Genomic DNA, 18,606 nt, shown 5'->3' on the forward strand with positions numbered 1-18,606 from the left:
CCAGCCGGCTCTCCGAGGGCACGTTCACTCACCTCTGGCAACTTTGTCAATGTCGACGTAAAAACGCAGCATGGCAGAGCCCAGCATGAAGGCCACCCCCGGCCCGATGACAGTCACGGAGAACAAGATCCCTGCAGAGGGGCGAGAGCAGAGAGGGGCTCAGTCCTGCGTGAAGGGACCAGGGCGGGCAGGAGGTGCCTTGAGGCAGGACCGTGCTGGACCAGGGTCCACCCCATCTGCCTCCAGCAAGGGCTATTTCCCTGGCAGCTTTCTTATCTCATGCCTTTCAAAGAATAACAACCCCACGCTTTCCAGGATCCCTCTACAGGAAAGGTTTTGCAAAACTCAGATCTTTCCTGCCAGTTTTCTTCAGCCTCCTAGAAAGACTGAAATACACCCAGGAACAGGACGTGCCCCTTGGCATAAGAAATTCAGGAAATGCAAAGGTTTTTTACAAGGTTAAGGAGATAAAAGTTATCAGCAAACTCTTCTATCTGACTTACTGATAAAAAATTAAACACATGCAAGATTCCACTCCTATCTTACAGGTGATCCTTTCAAACATGGTTCAGAGGTTTGGAGCATCTACCAGAGCAAAATTTGATGCAGTTCTTCCAGTCTCTTGACAGTAATGACCTGTTTTTGAGCCACCATTTTTGAGCCACCCTCGCTGTCCCATTCAGTTCAAAAGGCCGTCACAGATAACAGCTGGAAAAGGGCTAGAAGGACCTGCAAGGACCATCTTGTCCATCCCACCACCCTGGGACATCCCTTGCAGCTGTGTGCCCAAGCTGTTCTCCAGCAGCCCCTCCCCTGAAGGATACTTGCCCACCTCCCAGATGGTTGAGCCTGCTTTTCTAGCTTCCTACAATTTTCCCTATATCTAAACAAAGTCGTCTTTGCTGCATCTTGAGCCCACAGCTGCCTCCTGTGAACAGGGAGATCAGATTATTCCTCTTCTCCTTGTTGAAGCCTTTCTGGAGGAGGACATAGTTATTGTGTCCCTCTCTGACTTATCATTCTCAGGCCAAAAATCTCAACATCTCCCCTAAATCACGTTTTCCAGTACTCCTGGTCTGTCTGCAGTTTGGGTAAGCTTGAAGCAGGTAAACTCTTTTTGCAGAAACCTTCCTAGCACTGGGTAGAGCAGAAGGGCTATAGCAAGCTCTGCTCTCATTAATGCAAATTAGTACTGCCTGGCCTTGCTATAGAGGACTAATTCTCATTTATCCTCTTAGAATCATAGAATCATAGAATCGTCTAGGTTGGAAAAGACCTTTAAGATCATCCAGTCCAACCATTAACCTACACTACCAAGCCCACCTAAACCAATCAAGGGTAGACTAGACTAAACCATGTCCCGAAGTGCCACATCTACCCGTTTTTTGAACATTTCCAGGGATGGTGACTCCACCACCTCTCTGGGCAGCCTGTTCCAATTCTTGGCCACCCTTTCCGCAAAGAAATTTTTCCTAATTTCCAGTCTAAACCTCCCCTGGCGCAGCTTGAGCCCATTTCCTCTCGTCCTATCGCTAGCTACTTGGGAGAAGAGACCAATACCCCCCTCACTACAACCTCCTTTCAGGTAGTTGTAGAGAGTGATAAGGTCTCCCCTCAGCCTCCTCTTCTCCAGGCTAAACAACCCCAGTTCCCTCAGCCGCTCCTCATAAGACTTGTTCTCCAGACCCTTCACCAGCCTTGTTGCCCGTCTCTGAACACGCTCTTCCCACAGCAGCCCCAGCCTTACCCAAATAGAGGGGGGAGTTCCTCTCACTGGCAAAGTCGTCGATGTAGGAGATCCCAAAGGGCTGGATGGGGACACCACCGATGCCCAGCAGCGCCTGGGCGATGAACATGACGAGGAGAACCTCGTGGTTCTCCCTGGCAGCATGAGGGGTGCAGCCGGCATCGCTGAAGTTCCCTTGGGACGCCGGCACCCTGGGCTCACACAGGTCAGTTGTGTTGCTGAACATGCCTGCGATGACAAGGGGAGCAGGTCTAAGGGGCTCAGGCTAGAGAAAGAGCTTCCCTAAGGCAGCAGCAAGCACGCAGATATGCGCTCAGTAGATGTCAGGTGGGAAATGTCAGTGGAAGAAAATGCAAAAAGTGCTACTATTACTGTGCAGGTGTTCACAGCGAGATGGATGCACATGCCATGAAAAGCCACCTCCATGGAAAAAGCAGAGCTGAGATCACTTCCAGGACCTTTGATAGACCTTGCAATAAAGGTAAGTGAGCAAAACTGCAGATTTCGTGAATAGCTACTCAGGAAATGAGAACTCATTTTCCCCAGAAGTGGATTACAAAGCTGCCTGAGTGAAAGTGCTGATTCTAGCACCCTCATCTTCCTTAAAATACTGGGGGAGGGAGGGGTGATGTTTATAGCAGAATTTCCATGGTTATGCCCCAAATCATATGCAACTCTGAGCGCTTGACACAGGGCCACCTGCACCAGCACTCCCAAAATGCATGGCTAATTGTTTCCAAACTGACCCCTGTTTGCATCCATGAATTATTCACCTATTAAGTCTTCCTTTGGTGGCTGCAGCTGCATGAACCAGCTGCGCTCTCTCTGATGAGCCAGAGAAAAGCTGTTTAGTGGCGCTTTCTAAAAGATCTGCTGGACCTTCATGGCAGGATTTGGGAAGGTAATGAGTGGTTTTCTCTTTTCTTTCTTTTCTCATCCCTTCACCTTCTTCTCACCTCCCTTTCAGGGAGAAAATCCAAATTCCACCCTGACCTGCTCCTCCATGAGTGATTTACACCTGCATGTTACTCACAGGAGCTTGATTTTCTAGTGGGATCTAAAACCTCAAAGCATTCCCTCAAAGACAGCTCAGCTAGGCACAGGAAGACAGGTGAGGTACCCCATAAGCAGAAGGTAGGTGTGAAACCAATGCTCCCCTGTTGCAGACAACAGCATTTCACCCCCAAAGCTGCCCCGTTGGGTTGAGTCAAGCTCCTTCCCATACCTCTTGTTTCCTTCCTGTAAAGGGCTTCAGTGTTCATGAAACCTTATCCTATCTATGTTATGAAAATAAAGGAGAGTTCATGTGCGTGAGGACAACGTGGCTGAACGTGTGGAAAACGAGGGCCCCAATGGCTGGGGAAGACCTTCCTGCTAGCCGGTGTTTGTCTGCTGCATGGATGTGCAGAAGACAAGAGGAATCGGAGGCATAGCCTACGTTTTGGTGGTTTTCATTCCGTTTCATAGAATCATCGAATCGTTTAGGTTGGAAAAGACCTTTAAGATCATCCAGTCCAACCAGTAACCTAACGTTACCAAGTCCACCACTAAACCAATTAAGGGTAGAGTAGCAATTTCATGTTTCCTGGCTTGGTGGCTGGATTATTTATAATGAAAGTAAAAACTAGGAATCCTGTGGTTCCAGCTGCCCCTGGCTCTGCTTCCCACCATCAGCTGTTGCCTCTTGACTGAGATGATTTCATTCTCATAAAATTAAAATTCCTTGAGGAGAAAGCTGCAGCTTGCAGCTCCCAACCCCCTGAGGGAAGGTAATTTCCTTTATGTGTCCCAAAAGGCATAAAATAAGTTCCTAGAGTACCTACTGGCAACAGACTGGTCATACTTGTAGGGTCCAGTTATGAAGTGGGGGAGAGACATGAGGAACCCGGCCAAGGAGACAAGGATGGCACCGCAGCCGATGAAACGGGGTCTGTGCACTCGGCTCCCGAAGTAACTTATGAAGACGATCAGCAATGTGTTTCCAACCTGCAGCAGGACACACAGACCAAGATGTCTCACAAGGGAATGGCGGGAGCATGGGGAGAGTGTTCACCAGGTAGACTAGGAGAAGCAAGCTGGTTTTCACCTCATTGAAGGAAGCCAGCAGCCCTGATGTCTGGCTGGAGAGTCCATATCGTCTCTCGATGGTTGAGATGGAACTCTTCAGATAGCCAGAGACCAGGAGCTGGGAGAGCTGCAGGAGCCCGTGGCAGAAAACGAAGAACTGCCAACACAAAAAGAGAGCATCCAGCATGATTACTGCAAGCTGCAACATAACAAACTGCATCTCCTACACAAAGGTGTGATTATTGAACATGAACCTTTCACCATAAGCCTTTGAAATATTACCCTCTCTCCTGCCATCAGTGGTCTTCTGAAATTAGGTCAGGGCCATTAAATAGTCCTCTGCCAAAAATGACAATAGGGTTAGTATTTGCAAGGAGAGCGTAGTTTCTTCAGCTGAAAGTGCCTTTGGACAAAGAGATGTCTTCACTTGGGATACTGCTAGTTTGTGTTGGCTTTGACCCAGAGATCCAGCAGCAGAAGTGGAAGGTTACACAACCTTCCCACTCCCGTCCAGCCCGAGGCAGGCAGCCATCCCCAGTGCTGGCAGGAATACTTCTGGGACAGGAACAAGCCCTTCCGAACACAACAGACAGCTTCTTTAGAGAAAGTCAGAAGGTCAGGGAGAATAATTCAGACTTTCTGATTTTCCTTTCCTTCTGGATGTAAAGGATGTATCTCCTTTTGGAAAATGTGATGTTTCATCTCCACTTCCAGAAGGAAACCTTGCCAAAGACCATCAGCTCCCAGAAAATCATCTGACCTCATGTTCTCCAGAGTTTGGGACGTATTGGTGCTCAGCTGCCCAGGCGAACACGTGGCTTGAACTGCCCCAGCATTACTGAGAGCAGCATCTGTCTTCCTGCTCCTCGCACAGAAGCATTCTGCAAGTGCCAAATGAACTGTCCCAGGTGGGATGGAGACCACCTCCTCTTCCTCCGCAGCTCTGCAAAGTACTTGGCCAAGGAAAGGAGGTGGCAAGCCATCTCCTTCCCTGCTGCCTCATGGCTCTCCACGGGCATCCTTCCAGTCCCCAAATGAGTTCAAACAAACTCACCAACCCAAACAGTCGCATACCCTAAGGAGATGGACCACTCATCTCACTGCAGAACAGGCTGAATATCCCTGGGTCCTTGCAAAGCTGATGCCCTCAGCCTTTGATGCTGGCCAAAGCCACCGGGTACTGCTTTTGGCAGGTGTTTTCCCAGTTGCTGGCCAGAGCAGGGCTTTGCTCCGGCTGTGCCTGTTTTGCAGCCAGCTCTCACCAGGCAGGAGTCTCGCCTGGAGGAGCTGCTCAGCCTGGCCTGGATTTCTGCTATGTCTCATTCTAATCCAGGGCTGAAGCAGGGTCACTGCTTAACTGGACTCCTCTGTAAGCAGAGGGACTATTTACAGCACAAAAAGGGGAAAAAAAGAGGATGGTCAAGCCCCCTTGGCTCCCTAAGAGCTGGAGCACGGGGGGTACAGGTACCACCACCAAAAGTGATGCGTTGGCATCATGCAAAGCAGGATGCAATCCAGGACCTTCCCGCTTCCAGGCTCATGTCACCACTGAGTGGTGCAACATGTTTGCACTAAGAAGATGTCACCTAGCCAAAGGAAAGCTTTCCCACAGTCAGCTTTGCTAAAACTCCTACGTTCCTGCAAGACATGCTGGCTATGTCCAGGCACTGTTCCCTGAATACATAAGTTCAGAGGGAAATGTTGAGGTCAGATTATTTTTTTCCAGGTATCCATAACACACAGCCCAATGGGTATGCAAATCCAGGACTTCCATGGCACGTTGGTTTACATCAGCTCAGCTGCTGCCCACGACTGCCCCCCATCCTCTTCAGCACAGGAGGTCAAAATGGGTTGGAAATCTGCTATTTCAGCCTCCCCTATCTGGGCAGACTAAAGCACAGAAAAGAGAGATGGCTCTGCAAAGGACTTCCAGTGGCTTGGTGTCAGCACCGGGCAAGGACCCCAGCTCTTCTAGCTCCAGGGGCTGTTTGCTGTTAGCCATCAGATCACAGCACGGCTGGTGATCTGCCAGGGAAAAAAGGAACAGACTCATGGACTTCAGATCCCCTGGAGAGAAAGATGTCCCTCTTTGGCTGCATTTTGTCCTGCAGCAGAAATCACTTGTTTACATTTCTGTGTCTGATCATGACATCTGGCTCTCTAACTTGTATTGTCTGGAAAGATGATCTTCACGCCTGGAAGGAGAGGCCATTACTGACACCAGCGTGACCCTCGTGAACAGAGGGAGAGATTTTCCTGAAGACCAACTGCTGCAGAGCATAAGCTCAGCTCTGTTTGAGAGCCACAGGGCATAGATGCCTACGGCATCTCCAAGCTGCCAGAGGTCATATGGACATGCACACCAACTTGTGCTTCTCCTGTCCCAGGAGATCAGCAGGGCTAACCCTACCAAGCCTGCTTTCATCTAAATCCTTCCCTGCCAGCAGAGCCTGCTTCTTCATACTCCCAGCAAAAGGAGGGAGAAGCAGCAGACAGCAGTGGTGTTAAGAATGAAGGCAACACGCTAAAATCAAATTATAGAATCATAGAATTGTTTAGGTTGCACAAGACCTTTAAGATCATCCAGTCCAACCATTAACCTAATATTACCAAGTCCACACTAAACCAATTAAGGGGAGAGTAGCAATTTCATGTTTCCTGGCTTGGTGGCTGGATCATTTATAATGAAAGTAAAAACTAGGAATCATTAAGATTGGAAAGGACCTCTAAGATCATCAGTCCAACCATCAACCCAACACCACCGTGCCCACTAAACCATGTCCCACAGTGCCACGTCTGCCCGTGTTTTGAACCCCTCCAGGGATGGGGACTTCACCACCTCTCTGGGCAAAATTATGTCTGCTTATCAGCTCCCAGGAAACAAACCTCCCAACCCAGAGCATCCCTTTCCACTCTCAAAGTACAGGCTGTGAATCCTATCCACATTACAAGCATAACGCAGGCTGGAAAGAGGGGTGTGACACCAAGAGCCATGATCCAGGTCTCCTCCATTCAAAGGCATGGCTGCAAGCCTAGTTTTGGTTGAGTCCCAAAGGTTGAGTCTATACCCATAAATGAAACAGGTCAGAGGCAATTCTCTGAAGCCAAAGCCAGTGGGAACAGAATAGCCTGCATCCATCCTAGTAAACTCACTGAGCCTTAAAAATAGGGTGGTTTCACCCAAAATGCTTGCTGGGAATGGTCCCCAGGCCTCAGCTTCCCATTTTTGGGGGAAAGTAGTAGCTGGCCCAGGGCTAAGTCATGGAGTAGGTGATAATTCAGAGGTACAGCCAGATGAGCTGTAATGTTGCGGTCTGCTTGGCATCTTGGTATGCAAAATGCCCCTTTCATCCCTGGAGGACCTGATCCCGGGGACCGGCATCAACATGCCCAGCTGTGCTCCCCCAGCCTGTGCTGGGGTGAAGGTGCAGGGCAGTCTTGGTCCTGCTTTTGGGATGTGCCCAGGAAGGTGGCCACACCATGATGCTCATCATAAGAGGGTTTTGGGTTTCTCCCAGCAAGCTGCTGCTTGCAGCTTCAGTCATCCAGACCAAAACCCTATACTGGAAGAAGGTTCCTGTGCTTTCTGCAACCATCACCTACGCCCTCCCAGTCTGCTCGAGTTTGGGGTATGCCCTCCAGGACTTCAGGGGATGAAGATCTAGTAGACTTGGAGCTCCTTCACTGAAATCCGCAGTGCATTTTTATAGGCTTATCTTTCCCTTTTCTGGAAGAGAAAAGCAGTACTGCAGGCCCTGGGGAACACGGAGAAGAGCAGAAGCCTGGGTCAATGCAAGGGTATGAGGACATCATTGGTGGCAGGACATCCTGAGGGGACTGCAGCAGCTCAAGGACACTGGAGGCGGAGCACAGGGGGCCTGGGTAACACCAGGAGCTGGTGGGGTGGTTAAAGACAGCCCAGCAAGAGCCCTCAGGTATGCACCGTGTCCCACTGAAGGAGCAGGGGCGGTGAAGGAGCTGCAAAGACATCTGACCACAGTGCAAACAGCAGGATGAAACAAAGGGAAGGAAATCCCCATGGACTGCCCGGCAGAGATTCCTAAGATCAAGCTATCAATAGCAGCTTTTAATTAAACATTTCAATCTCTTTTCTTCAATGTGTGCCTTTTTAAAAAATGACTGCTAACAACCAAACACATTTGAGGGGCCAACATCTAACATTTCTGCACTGTGTGTGTTGAAAGAGCAAAGACCAGCAGATTTATAAAAACCTGGATATTCAGATGGTAACTGCACTAGTTGCTGCACAAAAGTTTTTAGACCCAAGTCAGAACCCCCGAGCTAGCAGGGGAACACTTACAAAGTCAAAATCAAGATGCAAGTGGTTGAGAAAGAAGAAACAAACAGGAATGTGAAGACCACTGCTTGTGTTTTCTCCAATTTCTGCAGTGATTGTAAGTCAACTAGTTCTGGGAAAATGTCACAGAAAAACTCGGCTTTTTACAGGATCTGCCAGACTTTCTGTGTTTCCCATTTCTCCATGATGGTGATTTAAAGTAGCAAAGTGGGAGGTCTTGCAATTAAAGCTCTGCAAGGCCAAGTCTCCTTCTTGCTCCTCAGGGAGTCATTGTGGGCAACCACCCTAACCATGGGGCATTTTTAGGCTGGGGAGTATTTTAATGGGTGAGAAATAGAGAGATGGTAATTGCTAATGTGTGATTTCCAGCTTGTCCCATTGTAGCTGTGATGATGGTGGTGGTTGGCTGAGCCCCAGCAGTGTGTCTATCACAGGGGTCCTCTGGGACCTCCGATGATATTAGGTGCAGGGCTGACCACATGCAGACTCAGATGCCACCCTGCACCTTTCTCAGCTAGATCTGGGAGATAGCCCATGCCACAGGGCAGGCAGATCCTCTGCATCATCTTTCTGTGCCATCTAGTTACTTTTCCCAAGGGCATGAGGCTGGGCTCCCTCCACACCTAGACTGGGTCGGATGGGCTACCCCAGCAGCAGGAGAAGATCAGAAGGTGACCTGGGTCGGCAGACACCAGCCTTTTCCCAAGACCTGGGCCCCAACAGCAGGTCACGGTCATGGAAAGACAGGAGCAGCCCCAGAGCTCATTGCTCTCAGAAGCCCCAAGCCCAGCTGTCTGGCACCTCTTTCCTGTTATGGGCCAAGCCATGCTCACATCCTTTCCCCTCTACATCAGTAGAATTAAAACAACTCAAAGAATCCAAACAAGTGCTTGTGTAGGCTGAGGAGGAAGGAAGGGAGAGGTTTTTTGATGGCTTTTTTTGATAAACATCTGTGAAACAATATTATAAGAGCCTCCTCAGACTCTATGTTGGGATAACACCAAACATTGCACTAGACCAGGGACAGAGGGTGCTTGGTACTGATGTACCCCTGCCAAAAACAACCCTCTTGCAGTGCCAGGGTGCTTCTTCCTCCGGAGACGTGCCACCACCACTTCCTACCGCTAGTGAGGCATAGAGAGTGCCCAAGACATCTTCCCAGTGCCCCAGAGGGAAGACCAGCATCCTTGCCAGGTCTTTGGTGAGGTGCCCTCACCCACAGGCAACGACATCCCAACCCAATGTCTACACCCTCCACAACCAGCACGGGGATGAGCGCGTCTCTGCTCTACCACACGTTGAACAAGGAGCTTCTCTGCAATCGTGCACTCTCGAAGGAACTCGCTGCTTTTCTGTTTTTCTCTGTATTTTTTAATACATTTTTGCAGGCTTTTCTCTACTAAGCCTTGCATTGCGTCGGTGAGGTATTGCTGCTCCCACTCCGCATGTGTAAGAGAATAGAGAAATGTACTCAATCCTGAGCAGCCAATAAATTGCAGAACTGGGGATTAAACACCAATAACTCCTCTCTCAGTGGTCTGGAAAAAGCTTCTTACCAAGCTTCCATTTTGTTTCTGGTGTTGATCATGCAGTTTGGCAACAAATCTTCCATGTAAGGGCTCTGAAAGCCACACAGAGTTTTGCCCCGGTTGTCACAGGGAAGTCCCTGTCACGCTGTTTCCATGTGTTTGGGAGCCTTTTGCTGCTATTTTAAGAAAGGCTTTTGTGCCTTAGCACATGATAAAATCCCGTGCACTGGGCTGTGTTTGCAGAGGGGAGGAAACAGGTCTGGGAGGAATCAGCTTGTTCCAGTGATGATTTAATCAAAATTAGTTGCGTGTAATTGGGCACAAGTCCCTACCACTGTGCAGAACCACTTGTAATAAAGGCTTGGGGCAGGGACAGCTCTAGTTTGTTCTTCAATTAAAGCACAGAGCAGAACATCAAGGGCTGAAGCTCTCACAGAGGGTGAATGTCCTCAGCCAGCTCCTCGATAGCTGCTTTAGGAAGTGGGCACGTGCATGCCATCCCTTGAGGAGGGGTGTTGGATCCACAGCTGTGTCTGCAGATGAACCTGGAAGCCACCTCTGGGGCATGAAGGTCGTTGCGCATGTCCTCAAGGTGCAGGATGGCAACAGGCAGGGCCTGGCAGGGATGGGAAAGACGTGGCTATGGGACCATGGAATCCCCCTGGGGCCACTCACCTTCCCACGCCTGTCCCTACCAGGAGGGGTTTCACCAACCTTGCCGCTGGCATGATGCCTGAAAACATGTGCACCTCAAACAACCCACCAGTGACCTCATTAGCAGCCACGGTCTTCAAATGTTCAAGTGGCCTTTCAGTCTTCCAGATATCCCAGTTCTATTGGCCAAAAACTCTTTATATTGACTACAATGGATCACACTATGGACTATGCTTTACTGCCCAACAAGTCATTGCTCTCAGTCTGCTTCCTCTTCACCTGCTGTTACACACACATAGTCTTTCCAAAAAAGTTTCTCCTTCTGTAGCAGTCTCCATCAAAGGATCCCAAACTACTTCTCCATGTCTTTGCATAACCAGCTCTTCAGCAGAACTGCTCTTCCCAAACTTGTGGGTCTGGCATGGGATGCAAAACGCTCCTTGAAGCCAAGACAAGGTGTTGCGCTTCACTGGAAGCAGCAGTAGACCTGTTTTAATCTGCTCTGATGGACTGTAGGAATTCATGCCAGGTATCTTAAAGGCTCAGGGACCATCAGCCCTGGGAGCGTTCCCTAGAAGGATGGTTTGGAGTTATGGCCAGGTACCTTAAAGGCTCAGGGACCATCAGCCCTGGGAGCATTCCCTAGAAGGATGGTTTGGAGTTATGCTTCTCAGTCACATTTTGACACGTGGCAATTAGTTTTTGTGACTCATTCTCTCTCTCTGTAGATACATACAATACATATATAAAAACCGCGGTGCTGTGATTTTTGGTCCTTCAGCCATGTCAAACGCATAAACCACATTGTGCAGTGATTTTGTGTTTTCTGCAAGAACCATTCAAACCCTGGACTTAAAGTTATGTTTTCTGAGCAAGTAATTTAGAAACCGGACAGGGTGACCTCACTTCTTGAAAGAAAAAAAAAAAAAAAACAACCCAACTAAAAAAAGAGATCTGGGGAGAACATCCTGTGCTGAGTACAGTTGTGTGCTTGGTGACATGCATGGTCAGGTCAGCTCTGCCTTTGGGGTAAAACCAAGTCCTTCAGCAGTTTAATGTGGAACATAGAACTGGAAAAGAGGTTTTGGTCTCCTTAGCTGTGGGCTGCAGCCAGGATAATGCCTGGCAGTGCCAGGATAACTCCTGGCAATGGCTTCAGTGAGGCTGGTCCCAGCCTGCTGCGATTGAAGTCATCCCTGCAGCCTCCTGCAACGCTGCTCTGACCTGCAGGGATCAGTCAGGGTTTCTCTGCTGAGCTTTCCAAGCAGAAATCCAGCAGCAGGGTGTCCATCAGGAGCAGAAATGGTCTCCACCAAAATCCCTCACTTCCTGCCCTTCTCAGGGTGGGCTCCAGGAACCCTTCAGAAAGCAATGGACTCTAGCAATCATGGGCAGTTTCAGAGCTGCCTGTTGTGCTGCCCAGGTCTGGCCTGCAATATTCTTCATGAAGAGTTTCCTTTACATCTACCTTCATAGATGCCTTCGCTCAGCAAAACAGATGTTGATTCTGCTCCCAGACCCAAGCTGACTTTGCACCGCAGTGGCTTTAATCTTTGACATTTCAAACCCCTTTAAAATTTCTCTGCAAGGAAAAAATCAATGGGATTTTATTTTTAAAGATAATCTTGCTGTCATGTAAAAAAAAAAAACCAGAGCTGAATGGACTGAAAAGAGTATCGGGGGAGAAACCTCAGGACTGTATGGCACCGGCAATCCCCTCTCCCGTGCCTCCAGCCTCTGGTAACCCTCTGCCTCCCTGACTTCTTCTGAGCTCATTTCCCCTCTGCCACAAGGGATGAGAGTGATTAAATCACCAGCATTTGTTAAAAGACCCCAAACCCCAAAATCTTCCCCATGAGAGTGACAAAGAAATCTTAAGCCTTTAACACTGGCTGTCACCTTTTGCTCTACAACCTAGCGAGACTCTCTAATGAGTCAGGTAATTGGCTTCCAGCTACTCCGAATGTATCATTAAATTGGTGATAATGCTGCCACTGTTGATAAGGTGCAAATTATTCAACCAAAGGAGAATGAACCAGCCCGCGGTTCTGCAAAGAGCTCCTCAAACGCTCAGCTGGAGGGGACCTGAGGTTGCACTGAGGAGGACACTTAGAGCATTGCATTGCCCTAAGACTTTGAAGAAGCAAGGTTTATATGACTGGCTCTGGCTTACGTTAAAATTAAATGAAAAGACAACAGAGAGAATGAGGAATCTGATCTCCCAACTTACCAAGTGACTACCAACTCTCTTAAGTAAATGAAACCATAATTTCCTGCACACGCTTGAAGTAAATGAAACCATAATTTCCTGCACACGCTTGCAGTGACATGTTAAGAAAAGCTCATGTTAAATCATGTATGTGCATACTGCATGTGTACAAAGAAAATCCCCAAACCTGTGGCTGCATAATAACAGAAAAAGCATTTTCTGTCTTGTTCTCCTTTTATTCACCCAGCAGTTTTAGTTTTCATTTCCTGCTTCCTTGTGACATGTAAGAAAAGAACACAACATGTCCTTTTTGTAGAAAAATGTCCTTTTTGTAGAAAAAAAAAGATGGAAATATGAACTTGAATCTGATGCAAGCTGAGAACTGTCTTTTTCTGACAATACTGTGGTCAGTGCTGATTATTACTTGCACTTTGCAGATGCTCATCTTACCTAAATGTTTACACCTTTTCTCTTTTGAGTGTTGCTACACTTCTCTAGTAGTATCTTGTAGCAGACCGCCAGCTGCACAAATGGTGTGATCATTATCATTACATGGGATTTTTTAAAAATGCCATTAGCGTTATACAAAGAGAAAAGGATTCCCCACCACCTCCATGAGCAAACAACTGAGCGTGCAAATGCCTTTGCAAATAATGAGCTGAGGAGCCCCTCTGGTGCCGACACAGCCCTGGGTAGGTGGCAAGAGGCCATGAACATCTGCAGGCAAGCTCAGGATCAGCGTGTTAAGCCCACACAGGCAGCACGGGCTCCACCACCAGAAGATCTCATCTTCTACTGCATCCAGCCTCATGCCTCTTCCCAGCTTTGAGAAGGGGAGAAAAGGGGACCTTCACCCAGGGTTCCCCAGTTTGAGTGCTCCACGACAGAGGAAAAGTGGCTTCATGCCCACGTTGGTGAGTCGAGCTTGTCCTCTGCCTTCCCTGGGCAGCCCTCTGACCATCAGACTGCTGCGCAAGAAGTGACCATCACCTCCTGCTGTCCCCACCACAACCAACTTTTGGGGCTTCTCCAAAGGGCTTACTGAAGTCCACTCATCTGGTCGCCTGCACTGGACCTGGCAGAGCTCTTGGGTGGAGGTATGGAGGAACCATCTCCCTGCATGCCCCCAGATACCCAACAGCAAAACAAGAGGAGCTGGGTGAACTTACGTCAGGGTCAGGCAGCATTGTAGGGCCGGTGGCCTAAATCATTGCTTAGGACATTTTCAGTGAATAAATTCAAGCAAGGGCAGGGTTTAATCCAACTAGATGCCATTCCTTGCCTAAATGGGGGCTAATTTAGCTAGAAAAGCTAAACCCAAAGCTTTGCAGGCTGCTGTGGGCTGAGCTCCAAGAGTGAGCACTGATTCCCCCTTTCCTCCATCTCATCTGCCCCCATTACGTGCATGCATTTACCATGGATATCATAAAAAAAATTTTTCCTTGAAGACTGAGGCTCATAGCTGCTTTAAGATCTGGGATTTGTTTCTCTGGAAGGTTTGCTTTGGGCTCTGGGAGTTTCACTGATAGAAGTTAAATAATGCAGAAGCTGAAAGTTAAACTTGCATTGCAACATCGCCGTCCCACCGCTTGCTTTTGCGCTGATCTGGCTGCACGTCCCATGGCACTTCTGCCGTAGGGAGTAACCGGAGCATTTTCCAAACACATTTTGTAAACAGAAACCCTGTCAATGCCTTCTGCAGAAAGCTAAACTCCTCTTTACAAGGCAAGTAATCCAAGGGGGGCGGTTATAGAAAGCAAGGAGGTATTTACCTTGATACTGAGAAATGGGTTCCTGCAGAGTGTTTTCCGGGATGGGTCCGGGTAGCTGCTCTTTGTAGTGGTACTCGTCATTCTGTCAGGTCTGCTTTATCCGCCTGCCAAAAGAAATCAGCACAATGCTACGTCGCTCTGCCTGAATTCGCCTTGCTCAGCACAGCAAAATCCTGTCGTGCTTTGCAAACCCACACAGTAGGCGCAGGGTCGTCGTAAGCAATTCTTAATTATTCCTGTTTTTCATTTTCTTTTAGCGCTTCGCTTCTGCAAAGCAAAAAAAAAAGCAGCATGCAAAACACTAACATGCTAATCAGCAGGGTACATGAGAGGTTAAGAGTTATCAATCATTTCACTTCAAAGCAACAAAGCAGCGCTGGGCCAGGTTCTTGCTATTCCCAAATCCCAGCCGTACCAGAGCATAACTGGGGCCAACGTTGTTCAATATAATCAAGGCCAGTATTGTTTATCTGGGTGAGTACTGTTGAACATCCTTATCAATGACCTGGGTGATGGGACAGAGTGCACCCTCAGACAGTTGGCAGGAGATACAAGACTGGGAGGAGCGACGGCCACAGCCGATGGCTGTGCTGTCATCCAGAGGGACGTCAATGGGCTGGAGAAACAGGCAGACATAGGGATCTCAACAGGCTGGAGTTAACCAAAAGTGCAAAGTCCTGTTGCTGAGGAGAACAACCCCAGTTACCAGCACAGGCTGGGCCCCAACCAGCTCTGCAGAGAAGGACCTTGTGTTGAACGTGAGCCAGCAACGCGCCCTCACAGCAAAGCAAGTGAGCTGGGCTGCATTAAGAGGAGTGTGGACATGATCTCCAGAGTTCCCTTCCAGCCTCAGCCATTCTGTGGTCCTGTAATAATCATTTCAATACCAGTAGGAGGAAGGAGGGCAATCTTTACTGTCCCAAACTCTGCTCCGATCGACCCCTTCATATCCTTGAACCACACAGGACATCTTGGCTTCTTTTTGTCTGGTATCAACCACACACTTAGAGCAAGCATCCCAATTAGAAAATGGATCTCCAGACCTCCCCTAATCCCATCCTGAACCCTAGCCACAAGGAGCATCCTAGGGTCTTCATACGGTGCCTGGGGCAGGCTCTGGTCTCCACCGTGCTGGTGTGAATCTCCTTGAGCCTTATTCTCTTTCCCATGGTAGTGCGGCTCCACAAACCCCAGGGCAGCTCCTCTGATTTGGTTAGATGCAGCTGAGACAAGGACCCAGCCTCCACATTATATATTGCACTATATCAAGCTGTCTTATCTTTCTAGGTATGCTTGCAATACGCATTACGCAGTGACACTGTAGTTGAAGGTCAATGCTACGGAGCGAGAAAAATACCCACAGCACTGAAGAGATGGGAAAAGGGGTTGAGAAGAAAACACAGTTGGGCATTAGCTCAGCTCTTGAACGGTGCTGGAGCAGTCTTGGGCCAAGTACAAGGGATCTGCCCAGACACGAGGATCCCACCAAGGTGAGGCCAAGCTCACCAGCTGCAGCTGAGGGCGCATTTGCTGCTAAATGTCCTCATGGGATGTAACTGGTTTCAGCTCCCCATCAAACAGGACTGATGGATGCACCAGGGCAAGGCGTGCAGAAGTGTGTGCATGAAATCAAGCAGCTTTAGAGATGCTGGCTGGCCAAATTGCCTTCCCAAGACCAGGCTAAAGACAAGCATTGCTCTGCCTAAATGCAGGTGGGTTTTGGGGACTCCCCCATGGGCTTGGAGGCATGGACAGCTCCTGCCTGCAGGAGAGGGGTTCAGCAAGCCCTTCTCCATCCCTCCATACGCTGGGTCTCTGATGGATTAAAGCCCTCCTTTCTACAGCCATTTTGTGAGGGCCACCAAAATGATCCGAGGGCTGGAGCCCCTCTGCTCCGAGGCCAAGCTGAGGGAGTTGGGGTTGTTCAGCCTGGAGAAGAGAAGGCTGCAGGGAGGCCTTAGTGCAGCCTTTCGGTGCTGAAAGGGGGCCCATAGGAAGGATGGGGACAATCTTTTTAACAAGGCCTGTTGTGACAGGACAAGAAATAATGGATTTAAACTAAAGAAGAACAGATTTAGACTGGATATAAGGAAGAAATGTTTTACGCTGAGGGTGGTGAGGCACTGGCACAGGTTGCCCAGAGAGGCAGTGGAGGCCCCATCCCTGGCAACATCCCAGGCCAGGTTGGACGGGGCTCTGAGCACCCTGCTCTGGTTAAAGCTGTCCCTGCTCACTGCAGGGGGTTGGGCTGGGTGATCCCTAAAGGTCCCTTCCAACCCAAAGCATTCTATGATTCCATTATTCTATTTCCTGCCTCTCATTTCCCCCCCCCCCAGTGTTTTTGCATCTCGCCTGGAAGAATCCTTCCACCCTTGCTTTCTGGCTCCCAACCACCCCCTAAATTTAACCACGCAAAGCAATGTAAATCCGTGGGGAGCCACCGTCCCCTTCCCTGCACCGCTGGCCTCCTTCCCTTCGACCTGTGCTCCCTCCTCCCTTCTCACTGGCTACATCTGCGGAGCGAATGATGTGCGGGAGGACAATGTCTTTGTCGGGTTTTTAGTACCCAGACTTCCTGCTCAGGAAGCTGTATTGTTTGGAGGCACGTTAAACCCATTAGGCTTTAGCCTGTTGTTCAGTACACTCTAATAGATGTTTCCATCTCAGCGGCATCTGCAAGCTCTACAGCAAATGGGGTGAAAGGCTTTACATTATTAGTTTGCATAATTCTATTTCCCCTGTGATGAGAGGCAAAGGAGCAAGTACCACAGCCTCAAACAAATTAACAAATGTACGGGTTGATGTAAATTCTAGCAAGAGGAGACTGTCTTAACTGTGGTGTTTATACAACCCTTAAGCGCACTGCACAGGAGAGGTAAATTCAAGAGGGGGACCTGCACACCGCTGACTTACAAGCTCCGTGGCATCCTCTGCAAAAAGCAATTGCTCTCCTCAGCCCCATTTCAAGAGACGAGATATTGCTACAACAAAATATAAGATGGGATCAATAAAGTAAATTCGTTCGTAAATTAAAGCATCCATGAAAAGCTCCCCTGAACCTCTGGAGGGTTAAGTAGTGCAGGAGCAAAAGCACCTGCCTGTCTCCGGACCACGGCGTCCAATATTGCCTGTCTCTGGGAGCAGTGCTGTGATTAATTATTTACAGCTACCGACTTTGCTGCTGGAGCCTCTTGTAAGCTTAGGAGCTACACAAGGGAAAGAAAAAGGGTGCCAGGATAGCAAGGGAGGAAACCAAACCAGATTTCATGGGCATGTTCATGGAGCTGATAACCACTATAGGCTTAATGCCCTTCTTTCCCTTGTTAACCATATTAATGCCTTTGCTAGCCCTCCTCACCAAAGATGCACTCAAGCAGACTTGCAAACAACAGATCCTATGGTCTCTAGGAGTATTTTGGTCCCCCTGCCCATCTTTTTCAGGCCTTCCTTTAAATGTGTGCATCCTTTAACACTTCAGGGTGTCCAGAAAGCTGTTGCATCTGAAAATAGCCCAACCTCTTCCCTAATTGGCTTTCATAGTCTTCTTGGTAGAAGAAAATGATAGAAAGCACTGGTAGAAATGTTTTCACTAATCCCTGCCCAAGGAGGGTGTAAAAGCCCCTCACCATTTGCCGTGCACCACAATCACCCCAAATTTCCCACACCGCCACGGAGGAACTCGGTTCTTCTTTCCCCAGAGGAGTCTCTTGTGTTAAGGACAACTGGCATCATCCGTCAGCAGCCAGTGGCCAAGGATGCCCGGCCAAGTCTGACTCCATCGCACCATGCACACCTTCACCTCACCTTCAGCAAGGTTTCATGCCTCCATTTCGCTATTACCTGAGAGTGTACACCGTCTATGAAAGAGGGAGGGTGGGTGAGGCACCCAGAGACCTGAGGGCAAACGCCCAGCAGAGATCTGAAATTCTGCAAAGGTTTCCAGCAGTTAAAAATGAGAATAACCTATTGCATTCAGACACTGTTCATCCACAACGCTTCTTTAAGAATAAAACGAAACAGAAAAGTACTTTGATCCAGCACAAAGGACAATGAGCAGACCAAATAAAAAGGCAGATAAGATTTAATTGATAAAACAAAAATTGCATGAAATAGCAGCATGCTAAGGTCAGTCTGGTTGTTGTTTCCTTTGACTGGATCGAGCCCATTTTGCTCAGCCCAGCTCTCCCAGAACGCATCGTATCACCTCTGGGGATGGCACTTGCTTGGCGAGAGCCACATTTTTCTCCTCGTGGATGGACATCTCCAGATGGAAAAAAGATTCTTTTCAATTAGTGCAATTTCTCCTAGGT

At 48.8% G+C, this 18,606-nt stretch overlaps 1 protein-coding gene across 1 annotated transcript in view; it reads right to left on the minus strand.

Moving 5' to 3' along the window:
* Positions 1-14,377, minus strand: part of SLCO2B1 (solute carrier organic anion transporter family member 2B1) — a 48,876-nt gene extending 34,499 nt beyond the window's left edge. The window contains exons 1-5 of the mRNA XM_009492141.2: positions 14,297-14,377; positions 3,834-3,971; positions 3,571-3,733; positions 1,748-1,975; positions 33-131 (exon numbers count right to left, since the gene is read on the minus strand). Of these exons, the coding sequence (XP_009490416.1) occupies positions 33-131; positions 1,748-1,975; positions 3,571-3,733; positions 3,834-3,971; positions 14,297-14,377 (709 nt within the window). The remainder of the gene's footprint in view (positions 1-32; positions 132-1,747; positions 1,976-3,570; positions 3,734-3,833; positions 3,972-14,296) is intronic.
* Positions 14,378-18,606: the final 4,229 nt, after the last annotated feature.

Source organism: Pelecanus crispus, chromosome 1 (assembly GCF_030463565.1).
Source record: "Pelecanus crispus isolate bPelCri1 chromosome 1, bPelCri1.pri, whole genome shotgun sequence".
NCBI lineage: Eukaryota > Metazoa > Chordata > Aves > Pelecaniformes > Pelecanidae > Pelecanus > Pelecanus crispus.